The sequence below is a fragment of the Bactrocera neohumeralis genome, chromosome 3, assembly GCF_024586455.1.
Source record: "Bactrocera neohumeralis isolate Rockhampton chromosome 3, APGP_CSIRO_Bneo_wtdbg2-racon-allhic-juicebox.fasta_v2, whole genome shotgun sequence".
Taxonomy (NCBI): Eukaryota; Metazoa; Arthropoda; class Insecta; order Diptera; family Tephritidae; genus Bactrocera; species Bactrocera neohumeralis.
The window spans coordinates 44489669-44515003 of record NC_065920.1 but is presented as its reverse complement, the minus strand read 5'-3'; the positions used below and the strand labels follow the sequence as shown (position 1 = coordinate 44515003).

Here is a 25335-nt window from a genome sequence, read left to right as displayed (position 1 = left end):
GATATCGCAACACTATAGCTTTGGCTGCCATACAAACTGAACGAGAATAAGTTCTTATACATACATATATGTATATAGTTCTTATGCATACATATATATAGTTCTTATACATATATGTATATAATTCAAAAGCAAGCTGTTTCTGATGTGACGAAATATATTCTTGTCCAAGGCAACGCTACAACCCCCAAACGAAGATCTGATCACTATAGCATATAGTTGCAGGCAAATTGACCGATCAATATAAAGTTCTTGTATGGAACCCTTTTTTATTTCATGAGATATTTTCACGAAATTTGGCATATCCATGGAAACGCTATAATCTCTAGAGCGATTCTTGATTCTTCTATGGAATCTTTTTTATTTTTTCTAGCTGCGGTGCAACCGAAGTTAATTTTTTTCTTATTTTTAATTAAGATTAATGGCATTAAAAAAAAATAATAATAGTTTTAATATTAATTCAAACATCTTTTTAATACATTATTAGCAACCCTGATTTTTATCAAAACACTTTTTTTACAAAAAAACTTAATTTGCTTAGTTACTGTTCCAGAGACGAAGAAACACAAAAAATATTCATATTACAGTTGACTCAATTATTGTGCTCGTACTGAATGATAAAATGGGATGTTCGTTACCACGACAATTAGGTTGAGGTAGCCGGAACGGAAGCATTTTTCAAAATTATTTGTGGAATGTTATAAAACTCAAAATTAATTTTAATTATACACTTTAAATATATGCAGACAGACTGTCGGCACTGGGTTTAACAATATTTTCCACACCAGTTGATCGCTGTACTTTTATTAGCTCGCTTTGCGGTTCATCGACGCAGCAACTGCTTCCCACGAATGAAACAAAAGTATGTATTCCTGTCTGCCAAAAAAACCAACAACAAGACCAAAAAGCACACTTAAACAGAAATGCATTGCCTCATAAAAGACTAACAACTGCACCAAAATATAATGAGCGAAATATTTTTTAAATCGATTTTAATATTTTATATAACAGGTTTAAAATAATATTTTCATATGCTTACTTAAAAGTGTTTATACATATACATAGTATGTATGTAGTATGTATGTGTATTACTTATTTACATATTATATTCATATATTGTCAGTAACTTACAATTACTCATATAAACAAAAATAAATTTGCTTCCTTCACCTGTTGCATAACAGAAGTTAAACAAAATTGTTTCAAAACTAAAACAAAATATTAAAATACTAAAATCCAAATACATGAGATATTGAAATTTACAGTAAAATATATTTTTTCCTTTTCGCGGCCTTTTTATATTTTATATTCGTTTTATGTTCAATTGGAAACATAAAAACATAAATTAACTACTAAAGAGTTTCTCTAAACTTTTTTTATATTTTATTTGGTATTTACATTCTACAACATCAAAAGCCACAAAGGTGAATTCTGCTATTATAAAATTTTATAATTGCATATATTTATGTATGTATGTTTGTATATTTACGATTTCTGTTTACAATAAAGATAAGAAAACTCGGAAAGGATATATTTTTTATATATATGTGTATATATATAATAAATTATTTAGTTCCTTATGTTAAGGCTCACTATATTAAATACTGGGCCGATTCGCATATATACTCGTCTAAGGACACTTCTTAGTTCGGGCTTTAGATCAAAGCACATCATTTCACATAGCAGCGTGTAGTAATTGGAGACATGCGTTGCAAACTGAAATCAATAAAATAAATAATTTATTAAGATATGAGAAATATTTCAAGAAGTAACACGTAAAAATCGATTTTTGGTTATTACAAAAATTACCTACAACTTTTTAATATAAAATAAAATTGAAGCATAAAATAAGACTTCTTTAACGGGTGTGAATACGTGCCAGTTCTTGCGACAGTCGTGTCTAGAATTTGTATCGGTTAGTTTATATGACAGCTATATGTAACAATGGTCTGAATGAGATGGTTCGGAGATTGTAGCGATATCTTGGACAATAACCAATGCTATATTTTATATAGATATCTGGAAAAAAACAGTTTTCCATAGAGGAACTTGATTTTGATGGGTCAGATTACAGCTATATGTTATAGTAGTCTGATCTGCATATGGATCGGAGATTGTGTAATTTGCTTGGAAAATAAACCCTGTCAAATTTCGTGAAGATAACTCGTAAAATGAAAAAGTTTTCCACACAAGCACTTGATTTTGATCGTACAGTTTGTATGCCGGCTATATGTTATTGTGATCCGATATCGGTTCCGCAAATGAGCATGTACTTGGGATGAAAAGAGCGTGTGCAAAATTTCAAATCGATACCTCAAAAACTAAAGAACTCGTTCGAGCATAAACAGACAGACGGACAGGCACACGTACATAGCTAAATCGAGTCAGCTCGCCGTATTGTTCATTAATATCTATTTTATAGCCAACGATGTTTGATTCTGTGCGTTAAAAACGTGTTCATGTTACATATGTATATACATACCCTTGCGTCAGACATCTTCAGCAAACGCGTAAGTATCAACAACAACAGTGAAGTCCATGCATCACGATGCGCTTCACTTTGCAGACTGAGGAAATATGTAAGCGCCTCCTTGCACACCTGTATCAATTCGTGTTCGATGCCCGGCCAATCGCTGCGACGATTCTCATCGCCATACATTTTAAAGAAAATACGTAACACACAAGCCAACGAAGCAGTCTCTTGCTTCAGCAGATTCGGCTTGATCGAACCGTTATAACCGCCGCGCCACAAAATGTTGCGCTGCTCTTGATCGGCATTGAAACGTTTCGCAAAGCGATGCGATTGCATTAGGCAATCGGCTAGTATCAGTAATTGCCGAGTATGCAGATAACTGTACATACCCTGCTCCTCTCTTTGGCATTCCAAAACATTTTGCGCCGCATTGCTGCCGGCCAAATCGGCGGCAGCTTGTGCAAGTGTCTCGGCATCTTCTTTGCGTGACGTTGCCGGAAAGAATACTATATTGTCCATGGTTTGTATGAGTTCCAATTGCACGGCACACTTAATACGCAAATTTTCGAATTGTGAATTGTGCAGCATTATATGCGAATGCGGATGATAGCCCTGAGATGTGCTCATCGCATCATCGTCCAGTATATTCGTACTATAAACGGAATGTTGTGATTGACTACGATTAATTGTTGAACCATGTTGTAGATGATTGCTTTTATCGTGCGAATTTTGCGCTACAAATGTTGCCTTCTGTTGTTCCATTGATTGTATTTGCATTTGTTGAGCGTTCGGATGCCAAGTTAACAATTCTTTTGGCAATGTAGCATTGAAAATGTCCAATATGCATTGACAAGTCTTATCCCAAGTCGTTTCGTTAAATTTAAAACCATTCGATATAACTAAATTTTCTAAACAATTTGTACCGGAACGTGCTAATTGCTCATTGCTTTGCTGTACACACCAATGTAGCTGCGCAAAGAGATCCTCCAATAACAGATAACCCAAAACATCAAAATATTGTGTAAACACATCGATTATTGCATATAGCGCGTGATTGCAGGTAGTTGTCATCCATTCGGATTTTTCGGTCACGTGTTCGGGCAATTTCATATTGTCGAATATACGAAAAATTATATTGAATAAATCTTTCCACCAATTCGGCTTAAAACTATCACCGTGCGTCTTAACAATTTCGAATAACACCGTTAGGCCGCGTGTACGCACATCGAGCTTGCAGCGGTTGACCACACAAGACAACGAGAACAGCATTGGGAACCAACCGCGCACCCAAACGCGATCCTCCTCTGCCACTGAAATATCATTCTCCATGCCAGCATGCTCAGCGAATAATTGTGGCGCGTCATGCACACAAAGCGCACAAGTGCGCACCAGACGTATGGCCTCCATGCTTGTATCCGGAAAGCGTGCATTGCAAGCGAACTCCGACAGACATTTCACTGCATCTTGAAATGAATCGACCATAACGGCGAATTGCTTTTGGTAGAGTTCGCCAATGATTTTGCCAGTTGTTTGAAATGCTAACTCAACGATGGCCTCCTCATTGTCGCTAGCTGCCAAATGGAATATTGAAAATATATTCTTCCAACCGGATTTTATATTATGCGCCTGTGAATTGACCATTTGCGCAATACAACGCACAACCATATCGCGTATAGCAGGCGATTGATTTTTCTTCATTATATGCTCGAAAGGTCTAAGGAAATCTTTTTGGAAACGAAAGTTTGCAAATTCCCCCTTCTCCATAAATTTCATGGACAACTGACGCAATGAGTCCAAAGCGAAAAATGCAATCTCCTCATTTGTATTGCAACCCACAGCGTTGAAATGTTCGCCCAAAACCTGCCAAATGCGTGACCATTGCAAACGTATACGTTCCATATTGTAGTAGGAAATTTCCACTATCTTTTGTAGCGAAAACATACGAGGCTGTACATTCTGTAATTCGTCAACGGAGACCTATGGGAAGCGGAAACACAAAATAGTTATAAAATTTGTTTCTTTTTGAAAAATAAAACAAAAAAATGATAACTTCGGTAGCACCAGGCCTTTTTGGGTGTTACAAACTGCGTGGCAAACTGCATAATATGTATGTAAAAATGCTTTTTTAATACTAACCTGACAAAGTGCTTTGACAAAGTCCACTATGGCATCACCATCCAATCTTATGGAACCTGTAAATATACGATCAACAGCGACTACAACACTTTGGCTGCTTGTCTCGCCAATATGCTCTTTAACACTCTGATTTAGGCTATCTCTCAACGTTGTCTGTGCGCCGGATAGAAATTGCGGACGCACACCGGTACCGATCAATTGCGCCAACTCTAATTGACTGATACACTTGACGATGTCAAGCCAGCTGGAGCCAAGATAGTTGCCATCCGTGTGTGCTACCATGATTAGCGTCTTTATCGTATCAATGTTTTTGGCCTTCATCTCATTGATCGGCGAATTCGCAGTGAGTAGAGTGAAACGTGCCAGCGCCTGTACATAAGCATCACGTTCCAAGGACATATGAAAAATGCATGCAATGCGTATCGCACAACGTATACCATCTAAGCATAGGCATGCAATTTCTGGATCATCACAATCCTGCAGGCCAACCGAGAATGCAGCCAGAAAAGGCGTCCAAGCCATTTTGAACATTGGTCGCACATGTTCCAGGTGCTTGGCCGAGGTAAACGGTGACTTTACATGTGATACCGATTCCATTAAATTCTTAGCTGTCGCCGAAATAGCCTCCATTTCCATATTCCACAAAAGTTTACGACGCTTCTCATTAACAATGATCTGTTTACCCGGCTTGTTGATGATGGTATTTTTCATTTTTATCTCGTGTCCAGCGATTTCATCATAAATTGAGGATAAATATTCTTCGGGTAGATCATCTTTGCTGTCACTAATACCACGATTCATTTTTATATACTGCTCTTTGGTCATCTTATTCTTAACTTGTGGTGAATGCAAGTCTGTCGTTAACATAATTATAGAAAAGGCTAGCACATACACAGTGTCGGCACTTTGGAATAACTGATTGTTCGGATTGCATTCACAATAACGACTCGCAAACTTTTCCATTAAACGATCGATTTTTTGCGCTTCACCCGGCAAACGGAATTCTTCGAGTAAAAGACGCAGTGCGGCGACAACTTCCAGTTTTCGAAAATCGAAGGCATCAATATAGGCGCACATTACTTCTTTAGAATGATCGTCATTCTCGCCCAGATAATTACCGATAACCGTTTTATCCAAACGTTCATCTTCATGCAGCCACTTGGCAATGTCAACTGGTTTTGTGCCTAAAAGCTGCTTGTCCTGCAGGAACTGTACACCTTTTTTAGGTTTTCTATTAAACATTTCGATGCCCGTTTCCATCACTTCTTTACGCATTTTTCGTTCTTCCAAAGCTTCTGGCAAATCAAGCACCTCTGTATTCTTTACGCTACCAAATGAATTTATACTATGGCTGGAGCCACCGTATGCCGAACGTGTCGAGTTGTTGGTCTGCGAAAGCGAATCGGTATTATCTAGTTGGTTATGTTTATGTGACATATCGACGCTTGTTTTATGCGTGGCATGTGTGTTTACCGTTTCTTGTGGATTTATTGTGGACAAGTTTGGATTTACATACAAATCTTGACTCCATTCGACCATACATTTTAAAATCGACACCAAACACTCCAGTCCACGTTTGCGCATTGATTTCTCTTGTAGTGGATTTGCGCCCAATTCTACTGCTTGGCGACCTTGTGCTATTTTCGATAGATCGTTAACGAGCCGCTCAAATAAGTTCGCTGCAGAAAAGTCGCAATCATAATTAACGTAGATATCAACCACAGATTGTGCATCGGCGCATATACGTGTCAATGCTTGTATTACCATCCATTTGTGTTCAAAGGAACTCGAATTTGCTTCTAATATATTGAGAAAAATCTCTTTGAAAAACACTTCTATTTGTTTTTTAAGATGCACTTTGAAATTAGAGAGTAGCGCCACAAATATAGAAAGCGATAATTCGAAAACTTCGGGCACCAAACTAACACCATTTTTCGAAAGCGCCACACATAGATACTGCTTTATGGCCATGATAAACATTTCATTGGAACGGAAAACCGGACCAGCATTCTGCAATATGGATAGTAATAAATGCAGCGATAAAACTTTTGAACGCAATTCGTGTGATTTCGGATCGGGATGTCCTTCGGGTAATGGTTTCATGCTTAATTTACATAGTGCACGAAATACGAGAAAGGCATCTTTTTGCAAAATATGTGTGAATTTTGCTGTGACGACGGCATCGCTTTCATTTTGATTATCTGCATTTTCTTCTGAATTGAGTTGGTTATCGATTCCTTCCACTGATCCAAAGGAAGAATTAGTGGTCGTTTCTTCCGTGGCACCGTTGGACATTTCTTTCAATGCTTGCTCGAAAGCGTCTATATAAAGAAAATATCAATATATACATATATATAAATTTACTTTACAATTAAAAATAAAGTGCTTACTATTTAGTACTTCATCTAGAACGGAGCTTGCAATATCTTCCAAGGACATTTCGGTTTCGCTACCGTTGATATTTTCTGCTCGTTCTACCACTGGTGATTGTGCACCAATATCTGTTGTTGAGGTGTTTTTAGTGCCGTTTTCCATATGGGTACTCGTGCTCAGCTCGTATTCTTGGTTCTCCATACGGGCGAATATTACGTTAAGCATCTGTGTAAGTGTTGCACGTGCTGTTGTCTGATTGACTAGATTCTTGCTGGACAAATATATGTCGTAGCAGGTGCGTACGGCTTGCAAAACGGTGCCTTCATGTATTTCAACATGCTGTGATGTAACAACAGTAAGCAACGCTTTAATAATTTGCAATTGTACACCTTCATCGGTCTGTGGCCCATTGAAGCAACCGCATATAGTATTGACAATGCGATCAATAAGTAAATGCCCAGGACTGGCAGAGTCCTGTATGGCACCAGTCAAATGACCATATGCTATGAGCTTTTGTAGACAATCAAGCGCCGTCACAACAATACGTGGCGAACGACTCTTACATGCCAGTTCAAATGGCAGAAAATATGTTTCTGCATTAATAATACTGGCAGCGTCATTCTTTGGTAAAGGTAATGCTGCACATGGCAATTCATTACCTTCTGCAATTTGACCTGCATTAATAAGTTCATTTTTAATTTGTTCGAGCGCTGAATCGCAAGATTTTTTCAGTTGCGAATGATGCGAACGCCGAATATCTTTATCCGCTAAAATTTTCTCTAATGCACGCACGATAAACATTTCTTTAGCTTTCGAGGAAAAACTTTGCATATTGTCAAAATCCTTCACATTAAGACAAAATTTTTTGATGGCCGATAAGGTCAGCAATCACGCACACCCCCACAACACTCAAGTGTTTATAAGGTAGTATTTTCTGCAGCACTAATTAAAACACAACATTTTACAATTTAATTAAAAATACCGATGGCATCGATTAGAAAATATACTGAAAATACATATGTGTAAGCAAAGAAAAAACCACCAAATAATGTCCACTGTCCTTTCATGAAAAATAAACGTCATCAGTGATTGTCAATACAACCATTAGTTAAATCGATAAACGATAAATGAAAGAATATCGCAAGTTATTCGACAGAGTGACACATGTGATCTAAAATTGAAAGTTGTTGTTATTCTATTATCCCATATCCAAGTAAGGCATAGGTTTAGGCGCAGGGCATTAAATACATCTATTTATTTAAAAATCCAAATAAAATAACTCTCATTAGTTTCGAAAGCAAATTTGTTTAATACAGGTACAATCATAAAACTTCTCTCATTTTATATCACGATAAATTAAAATCAAAGAAATTACTGTAATCTTTATTAATAAGTTCACATTACTAGACGTGAAATATGAAAACGATAATTTTTTTCTTTTATTCGACTTTGGCATTCAATTTGTTCAAATAAAATATTCGATTATTAATATCCATACCTATGTGCGCGCTTTTAAAAATAGTAAACACAATTCTTTAATCCATATATATTTTACGAAATCCGTATAAAGTGAAAATATAAGATCAAACTCATATTTTAATTAGCTTTAGAAAAATGGAAGTATTCAATAAATTGAACGAGAGATTTCCCTGTCGTAAAAAAGTGTTAAAAACGCTTACCAACTTAATTGGACATTCTGAAGAAATACTTCCGGCTGCAATTCATATTTATGGTCATACAGGTACAGGAAAAACTACGTTACTTAAAAATTTCCTTAATGAAAGCATACGTCGTAATAAAAATAAGTTAAACATAGCATATGTCAATTGTGTTGAAAGTTATACTTCAAGAATACTATTTGAAAATATATTGGAATATATAAGCGGTGATATTGCGGATGATATTAAAACAGAAAATTTAAAAGACTTTGTGGAAAAATTGCGACGCATACAATCACAGCCAGATGCTCAGTATATAATTTCTTTAGACAATGCGGAGAGACTAAGGGATATGGATGCAAATGTGTTACCATCTTTGTTACGTTTGCAACAACTTACTGGTCTGAATATTTGTGTTGTATTAATATCACAACTTCCATTAGAAAAGTTTTATTGTAAAACAAGTATTGATGATCCCATTACATTATACTTTCCCCAGTACACAAAGTCTGAAACACTGGAAATATTAAGCGCTGACTTCAAAAATGCACAAAAGCTTATGGTTGCTTTACTCAATCGTAAGAAACCAGAGAATCTGTCAACAAAACTGGATATAGTTGATACAGTAACGAGAGAGTTTTTCAACAATTATTTAAATCTATTTCTGGGAGTATTTTATAAAGCATGTCGTGATCTTTCTGAATTGAAGATTACTGCGAGAAAATGTTTTACATTCTACATGGAACCTATATTGGATGGTACGGTTAGCATGTCCGATGTTTCGCGTTTATGGCGTTGTATTGCCGGTCAACTACGAACAGCCTTATCACAAGTATATATACGAAGTGGTCAGCCAGAGGTAATAAATAATAATAATTATCTAAATAAAATGACTATATTAAAAAATTTAATACAGACTCCAGTGGTAAACAATGATAAAGAGATCTTAAAGGTTGCTCAATCTTTGGAACTGCCTTATTATGGCAAGTATTTGTTAATAGCTGCTTTTATCGCGAGTTATAATTCATCAAAAGAGGACAAACGTTTGTTTGTGAAGAATCATGGTAAACGACGAAAACGATTGCAAAATGTCAACGCGAATGCTAAGGTGAGTGAAAATGTCGGCTTAAATTGTTTATATGCGAACTAAACATTAAAACATATTTGACGTATTTTGCTTTTACCAGGTAACAGAGAAAATGAATACCTATATTGGACCAAAATCATTCAGTGTTGACCGCCTTTTGGCCATATTTTATGCTATACTTGATGAGAAAGTTGGCTTAACTTGTAACTTGCTCTCACAAATTTCAACATTAGTCAATCTTAAACTACTTAGTTTTGTTTCGGGAGAAAATGTTATGGATGGAACGTCGCGTTTGCAGTGTACAGTAGGACTGGAGTTTGTCATCTGCATAAGCCAAGTAGTAGGATTTAATGTGCGTCAATACTTGAGCGATTTCAATTAAGTTTTCCATATTTATTTTTATTGTGTTTTATCTAACTTTATTTAGTTAGAAAATATTTGTAATAAATAATTTGGCAAATCGCTAATATGTATGGTTTCCTCTAAGGTGGTATCACGGCTACGTAGTTTCAATAGGCCATTCAGAAGGGTGCTTTCGTTGACGATCACTGCATATGGTATGCCTAGGCTATCACATTTATAAAGTTCTTCTTCCATTTTATTGAAACATTGGGTAAAAATCATATTTTCTGATCTCAAACGTAGACCGGACCGCAAGAGCACGTTACTTATATGCAAACAAAGATCTTCCAAGTCGATCAATTTATTACCTTAATAAAAATACATTGTTTTTTTTTACAAATAACTAAAACATAAATAAGATTTACCTTGATGACAGCAAGCTATGATACATTGATAAGGAGCTAATTTTCTATTGAGCAACAAAGTGTTTTCATGTTCGTTATCCACGCTATCGAAGAGAACCGCTAGAATTTTTAATATTAAGTAAAAGTAATTTCAGAATGTTGACTATCTGCTTACCACTTGTTGCAGCCTCTAGATCAATAACTGACCGTATAACGGCAGGTGCGATATCTTGACCAATTGTATTATTTGATAAAAATGCTTTTATTTTTTCATCCAGATGCGTTTTTAATAGAGGAACTAATGTTATTGACTCCACATCTAGTGTAACATAGGGTAATTTTGATTTAATTGTAATCGATTGGGTGCCAGGAGGTACTGTTGACTCCGAAATGTCACTAAATTTATATGGATCTAAATAGTATTTGCTGGGATCAGTACTAAAGCGCATCCACCAGATTTTGCATTCACGTTGAGCTTTGAAAAAATCACTAACACCTTTCGCCGGATGAGTTAAATAATATGTGAATAAGTATGTACGAATTCCCGTTGTAGAAACATCTAAATGGTTTGAGCCTACTTTATTTAAATTATTAACATGTACTTTTTGTACCGCTTTCCAAATTGCGGGATATTGTTGATTTGCCGATTTACTATATAAATGTTTAATGCCGTCATGAAATTGTTTTGAAAATATAAAATTATATCTACTATTAGTGTCAACTGGGGCATCGTCTTCAATGATATCGATGAAATTATTGCGTACTTCCTTATCTAATGAATGTGTCTTACGCCAATGGAGGAACAGTTGCTCACTATATTTAACACCATTTTCTAACAATTTACAGTTGTTTATCGATCCATTAGAGTCAATAGAGGCACGTAAATATTGAGATGAATGTAAAGCCTCAATAACTTGTTTCAACTGCTTCATATTCGCCGCGTTTAATTATCAGTAAAATCCTTTTCTTTTTGTTGTAGTGGAATATTGCCGGGTGGAGAGACAAAATAATCTTCCTCAGTAACTTTTGCACTACGTAGGATATCTTCTCTGCAGTTTCCTTCTGTTACGGAATCTTCGCGTAAATATAAGTTTTGATCCTCCAACACGGTATATAATGGCAATACGTTGCTTGTATCGATGTGTGATATTTTTTCCGCAAATTCAATACTTTTTTCCAACGTAGTTAAAGCTTCCTTACTTTCCAAATTAACCAAAGCAAGACGCTCAAGGAGTTGTATAGTTGCGTTATCTATTACAGGTTTTTCACCTGTCGGAAAATTTTGTTTTATTGGTTTACTTGGAACTTTCGATGGATATTTTAGTTCCTTAAAGTTCAACTTGTTTTCCTTCGGTTTGTCAAATTTTTGATTTTTATTCACTTCTTTTAAAACTGTGCAGTAGCTACGTGTTTTCTGTAATATTCGCTGCATTTCGCCGGTTATGAAGCGTGCACAAAATATATTTATCGCATAAATAATAACTTGATTATGCGATTAGAGGTAATTGTTTCGCCATATGGTGTTTACTTTTATCGATGCTTTTGAAATATATATTCATCGATAGAACTCAGCGATTACTTTTGGATTTTTTATTGGTTTTTATAGATTAATACTCCTCAAATCAAAATAAGTTAAACTAAAAAAGTGTTGAATAGACTAGCTCATGGATTCGTCCAACTATTCTTAAAACTCAGTTGACGTTATACCTTTGTATTAAATTAATATTTCTGAAAAGTGTCTCATCTTAAAAATACTGAACCCGGTAGTGTTTCGTAAATTCAGACAAATAAGTTTTGGTAATATAATCGATTAATAGCCGGTAGAATTACACATCTATGAAAAATAAAACGATGGCAAATTGAGTATCTTTGGCAAATACTTTCACAACATTCTAGTTTTTGTTTTCGTGTGGTTATATTCATAATTAAGTGATAAAAATGCCGTACGCTAATCAGCCCTCTGTGCAAATAACCGAATTAACAGACGACAATGTGAAATTCGTTTTGGAGGATACCGAACTGAGTGTAGCAAATAGTTTGCGACGTGTTTTCATTGCAGAGACACCAACACTAGCTATCGACTGGGTACAGCTTGAAGCAAACTCCACGGTACTTTCTGACGAATTTCTCGCTCATCGTATTGGACTTATTCCCTTAATATCTGATGAAGTGGTTGAACGCCTTCAATATACACGTGATTGCATTTGCTTGGATTTTTGTCCGGAGTGTAGTGTAGAGTTTACACTTGACGTCAAGTGTACTGAAGAGCAAACTCGTCATGTCACAACTGCAGATTTGAAGTCGAGCAACCCAAAAGTATTACCCGTAACATCACGCCATGTAAATGAAGAAGACAATGAATATGGCGAGAGCACCGATGAAATTTTAATAATCAAATTACGTCGTGGCCAAGAATTGAAATTGAGAGCTTATGCGAAGAAAGGCTTTGGAAAGGAACACGCTAAATGGAACCCAACTGCAGGCGTTTGCTTTGAATATGATCCAGATAATTCTATGCGTCATACGCTATATCCCAAACCGGATGAGTGGCCAAAAAGTGAACACACCGAATTAGAGGATGATCAATATGAGGCACCTTATAGTTGGGAAGCGAAACCAAATAAATTCTTCTATAATGTAGAATCATCCGGTGCTCTGAAGCCTGAAAATATAGTTATAATGGGAGTACAAGTTTTAAAAAATAAATTGTCCAATTTGCAAACGCAACTGAGCCATGAGACACAAAACGATGCGCTAGCTGTGTAAAAACAATATTTATACTAATAAATTTATGTTTATTTCAAAAGATATTGTTTTATTCACTGAATAATTTTTGAATGTCTACATTTACACCAGATTTGTTACGCCCCTCTTTATCCAAGCTTTCTGCGAAATCATTGGATAGTGTTGTTTTGATCTCATCGGTGGCCTCTGAACTTTTTTCAGAACTTGCGTTTCTGGATTGCTCTGCTAACAATTCAACTGCTGTCTCATACAATTTCTCGTCATCTAGCGGATTTTGAGTTTTTAAATTTTCATAAATCTGAATAAAATTTTGTGTTTGGGTTTTCCTTCTCGTATCCAAAAAGTTTATAGTTTCATTTTGTTTTGTCGTTTTATGAAATTTTCTGAAATAAATTTTATTTTTAAACAGGTATCTAGGTTATTTTTATAAACTTACGCTCTTATTAAGTCCTCTGCATAAAATATATTTTTGATTTTTATGTCGGCTGCAGGACGATCAAAACGTGGTTCTAGTTTTGGTGGAAAAGCAGTATACAAATCAAACCAAATGGGTCTGTCCTCATATTTCATGGCACCGGCTTTTATTAGGCCATTTACTCTGAAAAATAATTTTACTTACAGTATAGCATAAAAATGACTGCCAAAAATTCATACAAACCTTGTGAATATAGTTCCAATTTTTTCTAATCTACTTTGCGCCATTTATAACAATTCCACAAATTCGCTTTCTAGAAATAGAAATAATGTTATGAAACATATGATTTTTATCACTTGTATGTTTCAAGCTAATCGATTTTTATCGATGACTATTTGAAACTCATGATCTTTGTAATTAGAAAAATAATAACTTTTTCAGTTCAAAATAATTTTTGTAGTTCTATAATCATAAACAATAATATTAAATACCATATTGTTTATATTTCATTTGTTGTGTTTTTTTTTTTGTTTTATATTTTTTTACAGTTTATGTAGTTTATAGCATATGCGTTTTGTTCAATTACAAAAATGTAAGGAGTACTAACTATAATTAATATTTCTTTTTAAATTTGAACGTAAAAAATAAATTTCTAATTCTTTTCTGAAATTTTTTGTACTAAAAGTAATAAAATTTCCTCAATTTGATATTTCCGATAACATTTAAATACAATCGATTAATAATGATTTGTTTACTATTTTTTATGAATGAACTGTGTTTGATTTACTCACTTATCATTTACCGCATTGTTTACATTTTTAAACGTCGAAATTATTAATGATATTAAATTGCCTTGGAAATGCAATTTCTACGATGTTATTCTACCAAATTTAAAGATGTCTATCCGCATAGCACAGTAAGAATTTTTCGGCGAAAAGACGGGTTGGTTAATACTAAGGCTAAAGGCAATGTGAAGGCAATTGCCTCCATCGACCAGCAAGACAGTGAAATAATTCAAATGGAAGAACCAACTCATTCAGATGCAAAAAACGATTTTGCTGAGAATATTGTCAAAGTGCAAATGCTCTCTCGAAGTTTACATAGCCAAATATTTACTGCAACCACAAACGCAGGCGCTGAGGAAGCAGTGAATTATTTAGCCGATTTAAAAAAGCATGGCATTAACGTAAATAGCACAGACCATTTACCAGATGTAAAACTAAAGCTGCCCAAACTTCATGGCAAAAATATTGAAGAGCACTTTTACAATATAGCTAAAGAGCAAGTAGATCCTTACGAGAAATTACTTAATTCATTAGTTTCGTGTAAAAAATTACCAAAACGTCCACAAAAATGGAATTTCAAGAGTGGTTGGACCATTTATAATTCAGTAACCGGAGAAGGAAAGACAATTAGTGTACCACTTGAGGATGCATTAATATTTGATGTAGAAGTGTGTGTATCTGAGGGTGCAGCGCCCACATTAGCTACAGCGGTAAGTGCACATAATTGGTACTCTTGGGTAAGTCCTCAACTCGTGAACGAAGATACAAAGATTAAATCAAATGATCATCCAGTGTCTTCAAAGTGCTACCATTTAAATGACCTTATTTCCTTGGGTACGAAAGGACCAAAAATAATAGTTGGTCATAATGTTTCGTACGATAGAGCTAGATTGCGTGAACAGTATCTCATTGAAGATACGGCAGTACGTTTTGTGGATACAATGTCATTGCATATAAGCGTAAGCGGTATAACCTCTTATCAGCGAGCACTTTTGAAATCGCGTAAAGAAACCGATCCTGAAGACGAGGAATGGCAAGCACAGAGTTCACTTAACAGTTTAGTTGATGTCCATCGTTTGTACTGTGGCGGAGAGTCGCTATCAAAGGAGCCACGAAACATATTTTTAGAAGGATCACTATCGGATGTCAAGGAAAACTTTCAAATGTTAATGAGTTACTGTGCTGGTGACGTTATAGCTACTTTCAATGTATTCGAAAAACTGTATCCCATATTTTTAGAGAGATTTCCTCATCCGGCTACATTAGCCGGCATGTTGGAATTAGGTTCCGCATATTTACCGGTTAATTCTAATTGGACGCGGTACATAAAAGAGTCAGATTTAGCATATGAGGATTTAAACATCGAAGCCAAGAACCACCTTACGCGTCGGGCTGACAATGCTTGTAGGCTAATGAAAAATGAGGCATATCGTGAGCATCTCTGGCTGTGGGACGAAGACTGGAGTGTGCAAGAAATTAAATTAAAGAAGACGAAACCCTTAAAGAAGGACTCAACGAATTTATTAAAAGCAGGACAGTGTAGTTTCTCGAAAGAAGAGCTTCAATTACAAAGGAAATTTCAATATTTGTACGATATGAAGTCGCTTTTGCCGGCTCGACGTCCACTGTTACCGGGTTACCCAGCGTGGTATCGAAAATTGTGCAAAAAACTTCCGAAGGATCACACGACGAATAATACTGATTGGTCACCGGGTGCAACTGAAGTAGGAACCGGAATGCAAATAGCTCCAAAATTACTTTCTTTGTGTTGGGAGGGATATCCATTACATTATATAAGAGAACATGGTTGGGGATTTCTTGTACCATTTCGCACAGAACCATACCCACCTGTAGGTACGGATGATGGTTCGAATCCATATCGTATACCAATTAAAAAACTTACAGAACGTTGTCCAGTACCTAAATCTGTTGCGTCGGCTACTTTAGAAATGCAAGACTTTGGTTACGACATGGGCGTGCTCGATCAGGAACTTGACAGTAAATTGGGAAAAAAAGAATTTTATAAAAAACAACCAAAGGACCACACAAATGGCGTTTATAAGGGAGCAGGTGTATGGTGTAAACAAATTTTAGAAGGCTGTTGTTTTTTCCTAAAACTACCACATAAAAATGGTAACTCATTTCGTGTGGGTAATCCTTTGTCGAAGGATTTTCTAAACAAATTCTCTGAAAATGTCTTAAGTAGTGGAGATGCCGTGGAAGGCTCGGCGAAACGTGTTATTGATATTGCACGGATGATGTCCTATTGGCGTAACAATCGAGATCGTATAATAGGACAAATGGTGGTTTGGTTAAATAGAGACGAATTGCCGAATAGTTTGAAAAATGACAAAAAGATTGACTATGTAACGGAATACGGCGCAATTTGTCCACAAGTTGTTGCTTGTGGTACGTTGACACGCAGAGCAATGGAGCCAACTTGGATGACAGCATCAAATTCCCAGCGCGAACGTATCGGTTCTGAATTACGTTCAATGGTCCAAGCACCACCAGGATATCGGATAGTTGGCGCCGATGTTGACTCGCAGGAATTATGGATTGCTTCAGTACTTGGCGATGCCTACGCTTGTGGCATTCATGGCGCGACGCCTTTAGGATGGATGACAATCAGTGGGTCAAAATCAAATGGTACTGATATGCATTCTATAACCGCAAAAGCTGTGGGTATATCGAGAGATCATGCCAAAGTTATCAATTACGCACGCATTTATGGAGCGGGCCAAAATTTCGCCGAAGGTCTACTAAAGCAATTCAATCCAACCTTATCAGATACAGAAGCACGAGTTAAGGCGCAAAAAATGTTTGCCATTACCAAGGGTAAACGAGTTTATAATTTACGCGAAGAATTCGTGGATAATTATGAAGACAGAAGGTAAGGCGGTTCAGTGAATTCTGTGGTTATTAAAATTTTTTTAATACTTTTATCTCTATTTACAGTTACTCTGGTTACGAAGCACTGAAACTGGCTGCATCCTGCAACCGCGCGGTGAAAGAAATGTTTCAACACCCTAAATGGGTGGGTGGTACTGAAAGTGCGATGTTCAACAGATTGGAAGAGATTGCCTCAAGTAATTGTCCGAAAACGCCATTTTTGAATTGTCGGCTAAGTCGAGCACTGGAAGTAAATAGTGGCGATGAGAATCGCTTTCTGCCAACACGTATAAATTGGGTGGTGCAAAGTGGTGCTGTCGATTTTCTCCATCTTATGTTAGTTTGTATGCGTTGGCTTATGGGAACACAAATGCGCTTCAGTTTAAGTTTTCACGATGAAGTGCGTTACTTGGTGAAGGAGGAACTAGCCTATAAAACAGCCCTGGCTCTACATATAACAAATCTGTTGACGCGCTCCTTTTGTTCATCACGTATTGGTCTTTCCGATTTACCGATGTCTGTAGCATTCTTTTCATCCGTCGAAGTGGATACTGTTCTGAGGAAGGACAGCACTATGGATTGTAAAACCCCATCCAATCCTCATGGTCTGCATATTGGTTATGGGATTCCACCTGGTGAAAGCTTAACAATATATGATGCTATAGCAAAAGCAGGAGGCGGTGATTTAAGTCAATGGACTTGGATAAAATAACATTTTTATGGAATTTTCCCTTTCGAAAATCTTAATTATTTTCTCTTTTAGTTCTAACCATATAAATTATTGTGTTTGTTTTTAAATGCTGTGAAGAGGTATAACCAAAATATTTATACTGAATCGAAATTCAACATAACAGAGTTTTCATACTGGGTTTTCAAATTTTGATAAACGAAAAATTTAGAGAATTTTTCAGACCTTAGATAAATAGATGGAAATAAAATGAGTCCGCTCTTTCGCAACGAATCACATAGGCAGCTCCCTTATAATATGAGGACCGACCGCATTGCAGGGTTCCGGTCCTACCATCCGGGAAGCAACTGCAGAGCGAGCAAACTCGTCAGCTAGTTCATTATCGGGTACACAATTGTGACCAGGCACATTTGGTTGTGTAGGCTATTCAGTCGTTCAATACACTTCTGCACCAATAGCGATGTAATCTCGTAAGCTGAGATCGCTTTAAGTGCCGCTTGACAATCGCTGAGTACGGCAATACTCTAGACAACTACATAAATATGTATCACCACTGTGGGTATCGTGGACGCCCACGAGATATAGGCCGTTGCAAGAATGACAGTCCTTGGCCTGCAGGCTGGAACCATTCAAACTCACCCTGCGGGTTATCAGTGTCGCCGTGACAACTGGTTGAGTGGCAATCCGTCTCCCCTCTTTTTCTTCTTTCGCGGACCTCCGGAACAAGCTCATAATTCGCCCGAGTCTGAGCAGATGAGCTTGTTTAGGGGTGTTGTCGTAGTTGTTTTAACGGTTTATCAGTCCCCGTTAGGATGGTAAGGGTTATCTATGTTGTCATCGACGTCACCTAACGGGGAGGAAACGTGCTGTTTCGACTGGGTCGGACCAAAAGGAAAGGGGTGTTAGATGAGTGGGGTTGGTAGGGCATGCAAAGAGGTGGTCTGTGTCATGCGGAGACTCGTTGCATGTAGGACATACGTTGGGTATGTCTGGGTCGATTCTGGATAGGTAGGAGTTTAACCTGCTATAATATCCAGAACGAAGCTGCGCTAGGGTCACTCGCGTTTCTCGCGGCAACTCGAGCTCTTCGTCTGCGATGGGTGGTGGTTTGACTCCAAGAACGCCATTCACGGGAAGGGAGTCGGTGAAGGTGTTAATGGCTCCGCTGTGAATGGCGGTCAGTACCTGTCGGAAGTCAGTTGCGTCCGAAGTCCGGTCGACGTACTGTACGACGTCGTCGACGTAGTCTAGAAAGGACCTTTAGATGCTCCTAGGAGGCGGTTTCGCTCCAAGCAGATGGCTGCAAGGATGATTTCTGTGAAAACATCCCAGCAGGAACTGCTTGGAGAGGAGTTCATTATGCTCCTTAACTGGGAGCATAAGCGTCTCTCTGTGTACGTGTAGGAGTAGGAGACATCAAAAGGCATCCCGTCGTGGTCCGGAGTGCAGTATTCTGGCATACTGCATCTGCATACCACTGCATCCAGGGGACCATATAGGTGTTGCGATTGCCTTGTATGTTGCCAACAACGTTTCTTTGTCTTTTCCCCATGTGCTGCCGGCTAGCGACTTGAGGATTTTGTTGCGGCTCTGTACCTCTGTACCTGTACCCATCGCGTCGTATGGGGAGTGAAGGAGCATAGACTATCGAAAGTTACACCTAAAATCTTAGGATTATTTACAGTCCGAATTTTCACGCCATCGACTTCAATATTAAGCTCAAGTCTATACTCCTTCGTCCAGTTCGTAAAAATGGTCGCTGTGGATTTGGTGGGGGAAAGTGTGAGGTTCCGTGCAGTGAGGAAACGAGAAAGGTCGGAGAGGTAGCTGTTTACAGATGAGCCTGGTTAGGGGTGTTGTCGTGGGGATCGCTACGTTATATCTGGCATACTCCTCAAACAATGCAGCCTCTTCTGGCGATAGGATGCGTTTGGTTCCTGGGCTACATTTACTTGCAACGGAGTTGTGATTGTCGGGTTTTGTTGATTTTGTTAACTCTCGGCTCTATGTTTTTAAAGGGGCCACAGAAGCTACCGTTATTTAACAAGCCTGCCCGGTGTTCACAAATACAAAATATACCAAACAAGAACTTGATTTGGATCGTTCAGTTTGTATGACAGCTTTATGCTATGGGTAGTGGTACAATATCGGCGGTCAAATGTGCAGCTTCTTGGGTACGTTTTTAAAATTTCAGAGCAATATCTAAAAAACTAAGGGACTGGATCGCGTGTATACAGACAAGCGGACGGACAACATCCAATGTGATTAAAAGCACATATGTACCTTATATCCAAACAATGTGTTGATCAGCGCCCCAAATAATGGAAGCTTTTTGCAGCATTTGTTGATTCCAATTGGTCAGGTGAAGGAGACACTGTTTCCACCTTGCTCAGTTTCGAGGCCGAATGGATAAACCGACTGAACTCATCATGTTGATATTTTATAGACAAGTTAGCACCCCATACATTTAAAAAGTATCATATGATGCATTAATATCATATGATACAAAGCAATATAATATGACACCACTAAATCGCTGAGAGTGCGACACGTGTAGTGGCAACTCGTGGGAAGCGCAGCGTCAGCAAACTCCATACCCGTTGCAGCGGCAAACGTAGGTTTAGAGTTAAGCGTAAATAATTGTAAAATTCAGTTCTTGCACAGAATTCAATAAAGGAGCATAGCTCCCAAATAAAGGGGCATTGCTCCCAAAAAAAGGAGCATAGCTCCCGGAAAACATTTTTTTTAGTAAAAATAACTAAACGTTTTTAACTTACATACTAGTACTATGAGCAAAAAATAGTAAGACTTTGTTCATAATTTTAAAATTCTTAATCCCCTTTGCACCAATCCACTTGTGCCAACGTTTTTTCCAATCCTCAAAATAGTTGTTAAAGTCAATTTTCGGAAAAGCCTTCAATTCGCTTAGCAATTTGCGTTTAGTGCCTTCAATTGACTCAAAACGGTTTCCTTGGGGCAGTCGTTCGAGTTTGCTGAATAGTCAGAAGTCACACGGAGCTAAATCACGAGAATATGGTGCTTGCGGCACGATATTGGTTGTAAATTTGGCGACAGACGAAGAATCGATGCAGTATGTGACGGTGCATTTTTTTGGTGCAAAAACCAAGAATGATCGGCCTATAATTCTCGCCGTTTCAGGCGGATAGCTTGATGCAAACAACGCATAAAACTCAAATAGTATGTCCTGTTGACAGTTTGGCCGGTCGGAAAGAATTCGGAGTGCACTACACCTCGTTAATCGAAAAAAATCTGTCAATATAACCTTGCTTTTTGACTTGCTTTGACGTGGTTTTTTCGGCTTCGGCTAACCTTTGAAACCGAATTCGTCAGTTTCTGGGTCGTAAGCATTGATCCATCTTGGTATTCGAAAAGCATTGTTTCACAAACGTTAACACTACGCATTTTTTCGAAAAATATGAGTGATTTTCGAACCAATCGTTCTTTCACTTTCCTTAGGCCCAAATGATCTTTCAAAATGGTTTTCACTGATTGTTCCGATATTCCAAAAATGCCAGTAAGATCTCTGACTGTTAATCGTCGATTCTCAAGCACAAATTCATTTATTTTATTGACGTGTTGATCATCAGTTGATGTTGATGACCATCCGGACTTGGTTCTTTGTCAACGCGTTCTCGACCTTCTTTGAATAATTTATACCAATCAAAAGCACTTGCTCGCCGAAGACCTTTTCCAACATTCTGAACGTTTCGGTGCCAGATATTTGATTCCGCACACAAAATTTAATGGAAGGTCTTTTTTGAATAAGTTCAAATTTTTTGTAAAAATCGCCGAATGCACTTTATGTACTACAGAAAGGCAAGCGTATACTAAACATTAATAATTATTTTGATGTGATTTGGCACTGATGTCACTGAGAGTCATACCAACATAGAAAAAAAATATTTCGACGACTGAGTTTTCGTGCAAAATTTAAATTAAAAAGTCTTACTATTTTTCGCCCACACGACTTTTCTTTTTGCATGTAACAAACTTCGTTGCAAACTTAATACCCCTTTCTGGGTAAGAAAATTGTGAAAAATTAAAATGATACTAACTTTAGAAAATATTCAGTTTTATGAAATTGGGAAATACAAATATATATACGTAAAAATTGACGAAGTTAAGGCTACTAAAAAAAAATAGAGAATAAATGTTAGCAACCATTCCGTGCCCGCTTTAGTTCTCTTTCGTTCTCATGTTCTTTTTAACTCTCTGTAACGTATATTTTTACTAGCATTGTTACTAATGTAACGTTAGATTAGATTTTTATACGTCAGAATTTAAAATTACAAACTTATTACTGACCTTGTGCGTTCAGAATTTCCTAAACCCAATGCCAATCAGTGCCACAAAAACCTCAATGTGCAATGAGAAGCGTGGCTTGAAACAAAAGGTATGCATTACAGCTATGGTACATAAAACCGTGTGTAGACTGTGTAGACCTTGTTGGAAAAAATTTATGAATTAACAGTTAATGCTTTACTAAATACATTACGGTAGGCCGGACATATAATTCATTTACTTATTTTTATGCCAACTTAGCTGAATTATGGTAGACAATTGCGAAGAAACCTCTTTTGGCTGAAGTGCTCATATATCATAACTTAGTAGTTCTAATAAATGTTGTTATATTCAATAAGGTATTTTGAATTTATTGTTATAAATATAATTACTGAGATTATATATTATTAATATTAGAATCTATAGCAAAGTTTCTGTTTTAGATCTAAAAGTAAATGAAATAGATGTGGGGTTCTGCACACGTATAAAAATAATTCAAATGAAAAGACGAAGTGATTTTGGAAAATGAAGGAACATTTGTTACTCCGTGGAAAGGATAACATGACTAAAAAAATGTGTGTACCCTGAATAGGGCTTATTAAGTTTGTCACGATGTTTATAACATCCAATAAGAAACGTCGCCTATAAAGAATATATAGATATATGTATGTATTTATATATGATCAGCATGACGATCCGAGTCCGCCAGTTCAAAAATTTCATACCAAATGTGGTCGAAATAGTCTTTTAACTTCTTCAAATGGGAAGAGATTTTGAAATGGCGGTAAATTTAAATCTTGCGTTAATTTTGGGACACCCTGTTTTATAGTTTAGAGCCGAAACTGTGTGAATTACCCCAGCCCCATATAATACATATAACGACTGTTATTCTAGTATATACAATATAATGCCGAATATATCCACGATTGTTTGGGTTATCATAGTATTTTACTCTAATTCCAAAAATAGGAAAAAATGGTCCAGAAATTACCTTATCTCCCACATACCTAATTAATGATCTGGCTTTTATGAGATATCTTAACAAAATTACTGCTGGTGTACTCAAAATTAGAAAAATCGGTCCACATATTACCTTTTCGATTGATTTTACGGCGCACATATCTACAAATGATAATATTTTCTTTAACATAATATGATTTGGTAATAAAATTAGAGATAACGGTCTGAACCGTCCTCCAGCACTGATATGAGGGATATAGTGGTTTATGTAGAGTTACCATATCGATCTCAGTCAAAATCAGTCACGTTGCATATGTAAACCTCCCCCCCACGCTCGTTACTCCACTGTGTATTGATTAAGGAAAAAATACGCTCGCAGTTTGCATTGTGACTAGGGATAGACAACAAATTCTGAACTATTATCAAGATTTCCGAAAACGACTCAGCGTTCTTATTAGCTTTGAAGAATTGACACAGCTGGTCATTAACAGATTGCTCAAAAAAATCGTCTGATATTTCTCGGTCCTCTTTTCTGATTTCAAGAACGCATTCAAATTTGCCAACTGATCGATCAATTTGTTGTCGTCAATATGAAATAGAATATGGTAACACTATGAATTTGTTGTCTTGAAAAGACGGGTATTCTGGTCTAGAAATTTGTTAAAAAAACGACTAAAAAAATTTTTTTTTTTTTATATTTTCAATGTTTAACTATTCAAGAATATGTGTACAAGAGGATTTTTAAAAATTCAAATTAATTTCGGAGATATAGGCATTTTTCTGAACCTCCATCCAAACTGGTTCGGCCGGAACTAATCGAACAAAACACTTTACGCGAAACTTTAAACGCGTTGTTCTCAAAACTGACTTTTTCGGAACGATACCCACGATTTCTCAGGTTCTACTCGACCGATTTGCTTGAAATTTTTATAGAGTCTTCTTTATAGGCTTGTCTATGGTAGGAACTAGCCCCAACCTCAAATTTTTATTTTTATTACTTTTAAAAAACTCGAAATAGTCAGAAAAAGTGATCCAAAAAAACTTGTTTTTTTCAGGCAGTCGCCATTTTGTGAAAAAAAAATTTTCCAACTTTTCCGTAGTTCTGGCCATTGCGACATTATTCTAGATTAATAATCTTTTTGTTTTTTAGTTTCAGATAACTAGGAGGGTTGAAATCATTGGCATGGTCACGTGGAAATTTTTAGAGACCCCCCATTTCGTCAGCTCATAATTTTTGAAATTTTTTACTTTTTTTAGTTTTTAATTTTTTTTTCTGTAAAATATTAATTGCCATTTTTTTACGACACTTTAAAAATTACCTGAAATTCATGCTTCTAGACCAGAATACCCCCTTAATACAATATATTTCGGTCTTAAAGTCAGACACAGTATTGTGATATGTAGTTTAAGAATATGTCTATATGTCTATAAATTTTGTATTATACATACAAACATATAGAATGTGCACATTAGGGGAAGCAAAAAAACATCGAATTAATCCCTTAAATGAACCTATTCTTTTCTTCTTTACTGGCATAGACTCCACTTACGCGGTTATAGGCGAGCTAACAACAGCGCGAAAGTCGTTTCATCTTTTCGCATCAATTCGAGATACCAAGTACAGCCGGCTTCTCACCACCTGATTTCTCTAACAAAGTAGAGGCCTTTCTCTTCCTCAGCCTCCACCGGCGGGTAGTGAATCAAATACCTTCTAAGCGGCAGTATACATTCGGACAACAGGATCTAGCCAACGCAGCTGCTTTCTCTTAATTCGTTGAACTATGTCAATGTCGACTCAACGATGATATCATTGTTCATGCTTCCGCACTTTATAGCAGGACGGGAATAATGAGAGACTTGTAGAGTTTGGTCTTTGTTCGTGAAGAGAGGACTTTACTTTTCAATTGCCTAAGTCCAAATTGGTTCCAAGATAAATGAAATTATCTACGACTTAAGCTTTGACTGTCAACAGTGACGGGTGAGCCAAGTTGCGAATGCGATAACTATTTGTTTGATGTCAGGGGATATTTTGTCTTTAGTAGTTATATAAATATCATCGGCATACGTTAGACTAT

General features: G+C 36.8%; 7 protein-coding genes across 8 annotated transcripts; 3 read left to right on the top strand and 4 right to left on the bottom strand.

Annotated features, from left to right (window-relative positions):
• Positions 1–975: 975 nt before the first annotated feature.
• Positions 976–8088, bottom strand: LOC126752520 (brefeldin A-inhibited guanine nucleotide-exchange protein 1). The gene is made up of 4 exons (XM_050463381.1): positions 7000–8088; positions 4610–6930; positions 2483–4450; positions 976–1716 (listed from the first exon to the last, which is right to left on the bottom strand). Exons 1-4 carry the CDS (start codon positions 7811–7813, stop codon positions 1570–1572), a joined length of 5250 nt encoding a protein of 1749 aa, XP_050319338.1. The 5' UTR covers positions 7814–8088; the 3' UTR covers positions 976–1569.
• A 368-nt stretch (positions 8089–8456) lies between these two features.
• On the top strand, positions 8457–10194 carry LOC126752604 (origin recognition complex subunit 5). Of its 2 annotated transcripts, XM_050463540.1 has the most exons (3): positions 8461–9499; positions 9557–9748; positions 9828–10194. In XM_050463540.1, the coding sequence occupies exons 1-3, from the start codon at positions 8597–8599 to the stop codon at positions 10107–10109; spliced, it is 1377 nt and encodes a 458-aa protein (XP_050319497.1). In that variant the 5' UTR covers positions 8461–8596; the 3' UTR covers positions 10110–10194. The 2 variants fall into 2 exon arrangements, with proteins under 2 accessions (XP_050319496.1, XP_050319497.1); XM_050463539.1 differs by having other exon boundaries at positions 8457–9748.
• LOC126752633 (DNA polymerase subunit gamma-2, mitochondrial) lies at positions 10100–11405 on the bottom strand. The gene is made up of 3 exons (XM_050463574.1): positions 10649–11405; positions 10495–10593; positions 10100–10437 (listed from the first exon to the last, which is right to left on the bottom strand). Exons 1-3 carry the CDS (start codon positions 11403–11405, stop codon positions 10151–10153), a joined length of 1143 nt encoding a protein of 380 aa, XP_050319531.1. The 3' UTR covers positions 10100–10150.
• Positions 11406–11416: 11 nt separating this feature from the next.
• LOC126752698 (glutamyl-tRNA(Gln) amidotransferase subunit C, mitochondrial) lies at positions 11417–11963 on the bottom strand. Its single transcript, XM_050463671.1, has one exon. It carries the CDS (start codon positions 11903–11905, stop codon positions 11417–11419), a length of 489 nt encoding a protein of 162 aa, XP_050319628.1. The 5' UTR covers positions 11906–11963.
• Positions 11964–12296: 333 nt separating this feature from the next.
• Positions 12297–13279, top strand: LOC126752666 (DNA-directed RNA polymerase II subunit RPB3). Its single transcript, XM_050463630.1, has one exon. It carries the CDS (start codon positions 12412–12414, stop codon positions 13237–13239), a length of 828 nt encoding a protein of 275 aa, XP_050319587.1. The 5' UTR covers positions 12297–12411; the 3' UTR covers positions 13240–13279.
• Positions 13262–13986, bottom strand: LOC126752697 (probable 28S ribosomal protein S23, mitochondrial). Its single transcript, XM_050463670.1, has 3 exons — positions 13877–13986; positions 13655–13816; positions 13262–13601 (listed from the first exon to the last, which is right to left on the bottom strand). Exons 1-3 carry the CDS (start codon positions 13918–13920, stop codon positions 13289–13291), a joined length of 519 nt encoding a protein of 172 aa, XP_050319627.1. The 5' UTR covers positions 13921–13986; the 3' UTR covers positions 13262–13288.
• Positions 13987–14422: 436 nt separating this feature from the next.
• LOC126752532 (DNA polymerase subunit gamma-1, mitochondrial) lies at positions 14423–18161 on the top strand. Its single transcript, XM_050463413.1, has 2 exons — positions 14423–17311; positions 17377–18161. Exons 1-2 carry the CDS (start codon positions 14493–14495, stop codon positions 18020–18022), a joined length of 3465 nt encoding a protein of 1154 aa, XP_050319370.1. The 5' UTR covers positions 14423–14492; the 3' UTR covers positions 18023–18161.
• The last annotated feature ends 7174 nt before the right edge of the window (positions 18162–25335 follow it).

Excerpts from the sequence above, each read along its gene's own strand:
- LOC126752520 (XM_050463381.1), bottom strand. The coding sequence starts at position 7,813 with ATGCAAAGTTTTTCCTCGAAAGCTAAAGAAATGTTTATCGTGCGTGCA. Across the intron at positions 4,451-4,609 it reads TTGTCAAAGCACTTTGTCAG|GTCTCCGTTGACGAATTACA; the intron begins GTTAGTATTAAA and ends CGCTTCCCATAG. Across the intron at positions 1,717-2,482 it reads TGAAGATGTCTGACGCAAGG|TTTGCAACGCATGTCTCCAA; the intron begins GTATGTATATAC and ends TATTGATTTCAG.
- LOC126752604 (XM_050463539.1), top strand. The coding sequence starts at position 8,597 with ATGGAAGTATTCAATAAATTGAACGAGAGATTTCCCTGTCGTAAAAAA. Across the intron at positions 9,749-9,827 it reads ATGTCAACGCGAATGCTAAG|GTAACAGAGAAAATGAATAC; the intron begins GTGAGTGAAAAT and ends TGCTTTTACCAG.
- LOC126752633 (XM_050463574.1), bottom strand. The coding sequence starts at position 11,405 with ATGAAGCAGTTGAAACAAGTTATTGAGGCTTTACATTCATCTCAATAT. Across the intron at positions 10,594-10,648 it reads TCTAGAGGCTGCAACAAGTG|CGGTTCTCTTCGATAGCGTG; the intron begins GTAAGCAGATAG and ends TAAAAATTCTAG. Across the intron at positions 10,438-10,494 it reads CATAGCTTGCTGTCATCAAG|GTAATAAATTGATCGACTTG; the intron begins GTAAATCTTATT and ends ATTTTTATTAAG.
- LOC126752698 (XM_050463671.1), bottom strand. The coding sequence starts at position 11,905 with ATGCAGCGAATATTACAGAAAACACGTAGCTACTGCACAGTTTTAAAA.
- LOC126752666 (XM_050463630.1), top strand. The coding sequence starts at position 12,412 with ATGCCGTACGCTAATCAGCCCTCTGTGCAAATAACCGAATTAACAGAC.
- LOC126752697 (XM_050463670.1), bottom strand. The coding sequence starts at position 13,920 with ATGGCGCAAAGTAGATTAGAAAAAATTGGAACTATATTCACAAG. Across the intron at positions 13,817-13,876 it reads ATTGGAACTATATTCACAAG|AGTAAATGGCCTAATAAAAG; the intron begins GTTTGTATGAAT and ends ATTATTTTTCAG. Across the intron at positions 13,602-13,654 it reads GCAGAGGACTTAATAAGAGC|AAAATTTCATAAAACGACAA; the intron begins GTAAGTTTATAA and ends AATTTATTTCAG.
- LOC126752532 (XM_050463413.1), top strand. The coding sequence starts at position 14,493 with ATGCAATTTCTACGATGTTATTCTACCAAATTTAAAGATGTCTATCCG. Across the intron at positions 17,312-17,376 it reads GATAATTATGAAGACAGAAG|TTACTCTGGTTACGAAGCAC; the intron begins GTAAGGCGGTTC and ends CTCTATTTACAG.